Source organism: Brienomyrus brachyistius, chromosome 10 (assembly GCF_023856365.1).
Source record: "Brienomyrus brachyistius isolate T26 chromosome 10, BBRACH_0.4, whole genome shotgun sequence".
Lineage (NCBI taxonomy): Eukaryota > Metazoa > Chordata > Actinopteri > Osteoglossiformes > Mormyridae > Brienomyrus > Brienomyrus brachyistius.
Window position 1 is genome coordinate 16515181 of NC_064542.1, and position 8646 is coordinate 16523826.

General features: G+C 47.4%; 1 protein-coding gene across 1 annotated transcript in view; it reads left to right on the plus strand.

The window, feature by feature from the left end:
* Positions 1-8137, plus strand: part of LOC125750419 (teneurin-2-like) — a 106689-nt gene extending 98552 nt beyond the window's left edge. Inside the window, 7 exon segments of the mRNA XM_049028225.1 lie at positions 138-1027; positions 1585-1760; positions 2881-3116; positions 3240-3536; positions 3701-5318; positions 5694-5824; positions 5979-8137. Of these exon segments, the coding sequence (XP_048884182.1) occupies positions 138-1027; positions 1585-1760; positions 2881-3116; positions 3240-3536; positions 3701-5318; positions 5694-5824; positions 5979-6716 (4086 nt within the window). The 3' untranslated portion in view covers positions 6717-8137.
* The last annotated feature ends 509 nt before the right edge of the window (positions 8138-8646 follow it).

Sequence of the window (8646 nt, forward strand, 5' to 3'; positions counted from 1 at the left end):
ATTGTCCTTCTTTGATGTAAGATGTATCAAGAGTCATGACTGACAGCTGGTGGTTTCCTGGTTTAAAATACCCCAGCAAGGAAGAAGGTATAAACTTGGAAGCCACCATAACAGCTGCTCTTTGGTCCCATCTCCAGGTTCGTCTTGAGTGGCCTACCGACCTGGCAGTGAACCCCATGGACAACTCACTGTACGTGTTGGAGAATAACATCATCCTCCGCATCACAGAGAACCACCAAGTGAGCATCATTGCCGGTAGACCCATGCACTGCCAGGTGCCTGGCATCGACTACTCCCTCAGCAAGCTGGCCATTCACTCAGCACTGGAGAGTGCCACAGCCATTGGCATCTCACACACAGGCGTGCTTTACATTGCTGAGACGGATGAGAAGAAGATCAACCGCATCCGGCAGGTCAGCACCAATGGCGAGATCTCTTTGCTCGCTGGGGCAGCCTCGGAGTGTGACTGTAAGAACGACGTCAACTGCAACTGCTTCGCAGGAGACGATGGCTATGCCACTGACGCTAGCCTCAACACGCCCACGTCGCTGGCCGTGTCGCCCGACGGCACGCTCTTCATCGCCGACCTCAACAACATCCGCATCCGGGCCGTTCGTGGTAACCGGCCAGGCCCCACACCGATTGGGCAGTATGAGGTGGCCTCACCGCAGGAGCAGGAGTTGTACATCTTCAGTGAGGAGGGGCAACACCAACAGACCATCAGTTTAGTCACTGGGGAGCCACTCTACAACTTCTCCTATGGGTCCGATGGAGAACTGGCCACCGTCGTCGACAACTGCAACAACACTCTACGTATTCGACGGGAGGGGGCGGGGCAGGGGGGCAGTGGACTCCTGAGGCTCGTCCTGCTGCCAGACAACCAGGTGGTGACACTGGGCCTGGACCCGTCTGGTAGCCTTCGCTCCATTTCTGCTTTCAACCAGGAGGTGGCGATGTTGGGTTATGACGGGAACACCGGTCTCTTGACCACCAAAGCTGATGAGACAGGCTGGACTACTTTCTATGAGTAAGTGTGTGTTTGGTATGCAGACTAATCGTGAGCATGCTGAACATTCTCCATTGTTTTCTCAAAGGGAAATTAAAAACAATGAATGCTTTACTGCTTATCTAATGTAGACATGTTCCATTAGTCGACAATGCTAAGCGCCATGTGGTTGTTATGGCTGTTTATGCATGTAAACATGGGTCAAAGATTCGCTTCAAACAATTCTAACAGCCTAAAGGCAGAGAGAGAGTGAAATGCAGACTGCAGCTTATAATACTATCTTAATTTCTGCTCTTAGATTGTATAAATATGGAGCTCAGGCATGGTTGGGATCTTTTAACTGCATTTGCAGTTCTCTCCCTCCATCTAGTGTCTTCACTTGCACACTGCAGCCTCTGCACAGCTTTCTTTAAAAGGACTGCATAAAGTTCTGTGTGTAGTCGTGACACAATTGCAGTGCCCTTGAACACAGCACGATGCTTGCTGGAAGGCACCTGCGTACTTATTGAATAAGTCCCAGTGAGGGTCACTTCTGATTGCAAGTAAGGGGGATATTGTTGTATTTCTGCCTCCTGTAGATACGACAGCGAGGGCCGCTTGACCAACGTCACCTACCCAACGGGCACGGTCACCAGCCTGCACCGAGAGATTGAGCGCTCCATCAACATCGACATTGAAAGTTCTAACCGAGATGATGATGTCACTGTCATCACAAACCTGTCATCTGTGGAAGCGTCCTACACCGTAGTCCAAGGTAAGTCTTAACAAAGAAAGACATATGAATGTTGTTTAAAGTACTGAAGGTTGTATGTACAGATTACAGAATTATCTTAATATGCATACACACAACTCCTGCACTCTTCCATTTTCCGGATCATGGGGTTCTGTGTGTACAAGTTAGGTACACAATCAAAAATATCAGTGCTGGATCCTTGTTCCTGTGTCTGTGTGTGTGTGTGTGTGTGTGTGTGTCTGTGTGTGGGCATGCGTACATGCATCAAGTCTCTGCCTCTACCCCCAAGTGCTCCTGTGATGAATGTTTTTCTGGTAAAATTCATTACCTGCGATTCAGTAAATCCTAATCTGTGTCTCCTTGTACTACGTTAGCCCAAACGCCACAGCTTATTCTGCCGGTTTTATGGACAGAAAAGGCAGAAGAACGATTGTATCCCTTCCTCCCCCACTGACCCTCAGGATGGTGTGACAGAAAAAATAAATTTCAAATGTCTGGAACTTTGAAAAGTTACTTAGCAGAGTAAAAAGTTTTGAGATTTATTTGAAATTCCACCCAAGGGTCTAGTTGAGGGGAAGAGCTATTTGGCTATGTTAAACTGATCTAATTCTGTAATTCCATGCAGCCCCCCATGCAATAAATCTGTTCTTAAAAGCTTGCAAAGCTCATTCCTTGTGCTATAGGAGAATAATTTTATTTAAAAAACCCAGCTGAGCATCCTTCTAAAATCACTAAGTTGTCTGAGAATCCACTCTGTCTTGGCTGAAATGTACCGAAAATTTGACTACAAATTCGCTTTACAGAAGGATTCCAGTTTATAACGGGTTTCTTTTGAAAGCCGCATTTGATCTTGTTACTCGGTGTAAATGAAATAAAAGGCATCCGGTGAGTTTTATGCGAGACAAGCGCATGCATTGGGTTTGTTACCTGAAAGGGCATCTCCTGCGCTGAGCTGTTAGAACAGCAGAGAGGATCAGTGGAAGATAAAGCTGATTTCCTTTTGCCTCAGGCGTAGTGAGATGAAGCATTTATTTTTGTGACTGGACTTTAAAAATGAGGCAGCATACAATTGTTCTGTTTGACTTCCTTCACATTTCCCCTTCCTTCCCACTCTCCTGTGAACCCCCATTATTCCCCACAGATCAAGTGAGGAACAGCTACCAGCTGTGTAACAATGGCACCCTGCGGGTGATGTACGCTAACGGAATGGGTATTAGCTTCCATACTGAACCACACATATTAGCTGGATCCGTCAGCCCCACAGTCGGTCGCCGCAACATCACCCTGCCTACAGATAATGGGCTTAATTCCATCGAATGGCGATTGCGCAAAGAGCAGACTAAGGGCAAGGTCACTGTCTTCGGCAGGAAGCTGAGGGTGAGTGCGGGTCACCATATCACCTTACCTGTATCAGCTCAGGTTTTTTGTTGCTGAGGTCAACCAAGTATTTGAATAAATGCAGGTCATTTGTGACATGCCTCTTCCCTCTGACTGCTTTAGGCACATGGCAGGAACCTTCTATCAATTGACTTTGACCGAAACACCCGGACAGAAAAGATATACGATGACCATCGCAAGTTTACATTGCGCATCATGTATGACACCCAAGGACGTCCGGCTATGTGGCTGCCCAGCAGCAGCTTGGCTGTGGTAAACGTGTCTTATTCCAGTACCGGGCAGCTCGTCGGTCTGCAACGGGGCAGCATGAGCGAGAGGACAGAATTTGACCCCTACGGACGCATCCTGTCGCGTTCTTTTGTCGACGGCAAGGTTTGGAGCTACAGCTACCTGGACAAGGTGAGTAGCCAGTGAATTGCGTGAATCCCCAAACTATAACCCTGAATATCGTACATTAGTAACGTGTTGCTACCGTGGTCAGAAATCAATATACCATCATTTCTCACATAGTACGGCAATGAAGACAATGACAGTAGTGCTGACGTGCCTCTTTGTTTTCGCAGTCCATGGTTCTACTGTTGCAGAGTCAGAGACAATACGTCTTTGAGTTTGACGCCTCTGGGCGTGTTACGGCTGTCACCATGCCCAGTGTTGCGCGTCACACCATGTCCACCCACGTGTCCATCGGATACATCCGCAATACGTACAGCCCACCTGAGAGCAATGCTTCGGTCATCCACGACTTCAGCGAGGACGGCCACCCCCAGGCCACATTCTTCCTGGGCACCGGTAGGCGGGTCCTCTACAAGTATGGCAAGTTAGCTAAACTGTCAGAGGTCCTGTACGATAGCACGGCTGTTACATTTGGCTATGACGAGACCACTGGCGTCCTGAAAATGGTCAACCTGCAGAGTGGCGGCTTCTCATGCACCATACGCTACCGCAAGATGGGCCCACTTGTAGACAAGCAGATCTACCGCTTCTCCGAGGAAGGCATGGTCAACGCCCGCTTTGACTACACCTACCATGACAACAGTTTCCGTATTGCGAGCATGAAGCCCGTCATCAGCGAGACTCCACTGCCCGTTGATCTCTATCGCTATGATGAGATATCCGGCAAAGTCGAGCACTTTGGAAAGTTCGGCGTCATATACTATGACATCAACCAGATCATCACCACAGCCGTGATGACCCTCAGCAAGCACTTTGACACCCACGGGCGCATCAAGGAGGTGCAGTACGAGATCTTCCGCTCCCTCATGTACTGGATGACAGTGCAGTATGACAGCATGGGACGCGTCATCAAGCGAGAGCTGAAAATTGGGCCATACGCCAACACCACACAGTACCGCTACGAGTATGATGGCGACGGGCAGCTAAGTGGCGTCAAGGTGAATGACTGGTCCGCCTGGCGCTACAGTTATGACTTGAATGGCAACCTGCACCTGCTCAATCCAGGTAACAGTGCTCGCCTACTGCCATTGCGGTACGACCTCCGCGATCGAATAACCCGGCTGGGCGATGTGCAGTACCGGCTTGACGAGGATGGGATCCTGAGCCAGCGTGGCTCCGATGTCTTTGACTACAACTCCAAAGGTCTGCTGTTGCGGGCCTATAGTCGGACGCCTGGAGGCTGGAGTGTGCAGTACCATTATGATGGATTGGGCCGACGGGTCTCCAGCAAGACGAGCCTGGGCCAACACCTGCAGTTCTTTTATGCTGACCTGAACAACCCAGCCCGTGTCACCCATGTGTTCAACCACTCCAGCTCGGAGATCACCTCGCTATACTATGACCTGCAGGGCCATCTGTTCGCCATGGAGGTGAGCAGCGGGGAAGAGTACTACATTGCCTCGGACAACACTGGCACACCCCTCGCTGTCTTCAGCAGCAACGGACAGATGATTAAGCAACTGCAGTACACAGCATACGGCGAGATTTACCACGATTCCAACCCTGAGTTTCAGTTGGTGGTTGGCTTTCACGGGGGTCTGTATGACCCTCTCACCAAGCTAGTGCACTTCACCCAGCGTGACTATGACGTCCTTGCGGGCAGGTGGACCACCCCTGACTACTCACTTTGGCAGAAGATTGGCAAGGACCCAGCCCCCTTCAGCTTGTACATGTTCAAGAACAACAATCCCCTCAGTGATATGCTGGACATCAAAAATTATGTCACAGGTATGGAGAGTGTTAAAGGGGATAATTGCTTTATTTAAAAGGATGGTGAGCTTAGTTATGTTCTCAGGCCACAGGTGTACAACAGAGACACGCCATTGTTGTCTATCTTGGGAGATTAACAATATTTGCAAGATATTTTACTTCTATATATAACGGGTCATAAACTCATTAGCCATCTAAAATGTTTTTAATATGTTTTTTATTAATCTAGAAATCATTTGAAGTCTTTTATAGTCCTATAAGTTGTATGGGCTTTTCTGTATATTCTGCAAATGACTTTATCTGAAACACATCCGGATCCATTTTGTGGGCTCTCGGTTATAGACGAGTGGGCATGTGGCAACTATCTTAATCTTCTACCCTGCTCTGTTCCAGATGTTAAGAGCTGGTTGGTGATGTTTGGCTTCCAGCTCAGCAACATCATCCCAGGCTTCCCCAAGCAGACTGTGTATTTTGTGGAGCCACCCTACGAACTCCTTGCCACCCAGGACTGTGAGAATGGGCAGGTGAGTCCCTATAGCAACAAAGAGGAACTTCCGCTCCCGTGGCAACACTCACCTTGAAGACACGCACCCTGTCACCAAAATGCAGGGCACATGTACAATAGGCATGTCATCCCCGTCAATGGCACCCTAATGATCTTCTACCATGTCCATGCAGCTGATTACAGGCGTGCAGCAGGCTGCAGAGCGACACAACCAGGCCTTCATGGCCCTGGAGGGGCGGTTGCTCAACAAAGGCCGTCGGACCAGGCAGGACAAGCCCGGGTACTGGTTTGGGTCCAACACCCCCATCATCGGGAGGGGCGTGATGTTATCCATGAAGGAAGGCCGCGTGGTGACCGCCGTCTCGGCTATGGCCAGCGAGGACAGCCGCAAGGTGGCCCTGGTGCTGAACAATGCCATGTACCTGGAGGGGACGCATTACACGCAGGATGGGCATGACTGCCACTTCTTCGTCAAGGTGGGCTCCGTAGATGGGGACCTGCAGGTGCTGGGGCTGACTAACGGGCGCAAGATGCTGGAGAGTGGGGTGAACGTGACGGTCAGCGGGCGATCGCGGCGCGGGGCCACCGTGGAGTTCCGCGCCGCCTCGCTCTTGCTGAGCGTGCGCTACGGCCTGGGCGCCGACGTGCTGGATGAGGAGCGAACCCGGCTGCTGGAACTCGCTCGCCAGAGGGCGCTTTGGGGTGCCTGGGCACGGGAGCAGCAGCGCGTGCGGGATGGCAAAGAGGGCAGCCGGCTGTGGACTGACGGGGAGCGGCAGCAGCTTCTCAGCACGGGGAAGGTGCAGGGCTACGACGGGTACTATGTGCTGGCCGTCGAGCAGTACCCCGAGCTGGCAGACAGCAGCACCAACATCCAGTTCCTGAGACAGAATGAAATGGGCAGGAGGTAACAGACCACAGCATCCCAAAGACTCTCCTCTGCCCTTCTCGGCTGCCCCTTCTTTCTCCAGCTTTCCTCTCCTACGGAGAATAAAAGAACAAATGGGAAGACACTGCAGGGACATTTCAAATAAGAAAAACAATTATATTTAAATGGTAACTGCCACAGGCAAAAAAAAAACAAAAAAATCAGGACCCGGAAACCAAGATAAACAAAGTTGTTCTTGCTTCAAAAAAGCGCCCCCTTTTTAAAAAAGAATATTTTCACCCATATTTTTTGGGTTGTGTAGTTAAGAGGACATGAAAGACAGGTGGTGAGACCCAGCACCGATCACAGAACCTACTGGGACAGGGAGCAGGCTGTCATGACCTCCGGGTTAGAACAAACAGTCACGCTGTCTCAGGCATCATGTCCAACAGAATCGAGCCGTGGTTCAGGAGGCTCGGTGAACATTTACCAACTTTGAACTCCTTTAGAGAAAAAAAAAATTCAAATCACAAAATATGTTTTTAAAAACTAAATGGAAAAAAAAACCCACCATGGCTATATTTGCAGCAAATAACGTCTTACATTGTTTTATTTAAGAGCGGAAAAAAGCACTACATTGTGTCAGCAACACAGATGTTCAGGGTGTAGCTTAGATGCGGTAGTTTCGTACGTTCCCGTTGCAGTAGAATCGTAAGACTTTCACCAGGGCACTCTGTATAGGATGGTCAGTAAAAAAACACTCTCACAGAATAAAGAAAATTAGTATCTAAATTATTTTTTAATTTGTTCTTTTTTAATTTATTCCTTTTTTCTTAGAACTATATGACAATCATGAAAGTGTCACTAGTTTTATTGAACACAAATGAGCATTGATGAGTTAAGTTATTTTACTTTTGTAAAATATGTAATAATTGTTCATTACGTTTTTTATATTCATTTTAATTTGCTTCTGAGCAAATTATAGTCACGGACAAAAAATTATGTAAAGTGTTTTAAAATGGTTTATACTTTAAATAAAGTCTTTAAAACTGTGAAACCTGTTTTTCAAAATATATCTGTATGTACAGTGTATAGATCGACCTTTATGCAGCACAGTAGAATATTGTTGAAATATCAAGTTTTATATTTCTAACAGGAAGTGGCTTGTTATGTGCAGACATATAGCTGGCATTATTACTCTAGAATTTTGTGACTCGGACATCTCAGTTCTCAATTACCCACACTTCATTGTTTTTACTGCTTGTTTAACATTTGTCTTGGTTTTAGTTTTACCCAGAGTTGCTGTTGTAGGACCCTACCGCACAGAAAGGGGTTCCTGACTTGAAATGAGCCTCTATATGGATGTCATGACCTACCAGATGAGAAGTTGTTCTTACACTTACTTGGCTGGTTCCTCTGAAACCTTATAAATAAACAAAAATTAATAAATGTTTGTTTACTTAATGTGGTCGTGTGATTTGGGACAGTGGGGATGCTCTGTGCAGGTTGGTACTCTTCTCGATCAAATACTGTCATCATCTTCAGTATTCTTGGTTACTTCTGTCAAGGGGTACAGCATGATCCCTGTGTTAATGATCCTTAGTATCATTACTAATTTCTCCGATACCAATTTGGAGTTTTTAAAATGTACTTCCGTCATTTTTTTTTTAAAGCAGGGTTTGCTACATGGCACATTGTCTCTCCACCGCTCAGGGACAGTACATGCATCAGGGCAACTAAACATCATTTGATATGGCAGAGGAAAAAAAGAATATAGTACTCTCTCTGAACCAATAACATCTCTGCAATGGATAAAATACTGCATAGAGTCATGCATACTAAACACTGAAATAAGGGCTCACAAAAATATATCCAGGTGGACGGAAATAAATGCTATAGATCTTAACTGATTGATGCAGTGCAATTTAACATATTTGTAATAAAAGGGTCAGCTGCATTTTACATCACTTTAA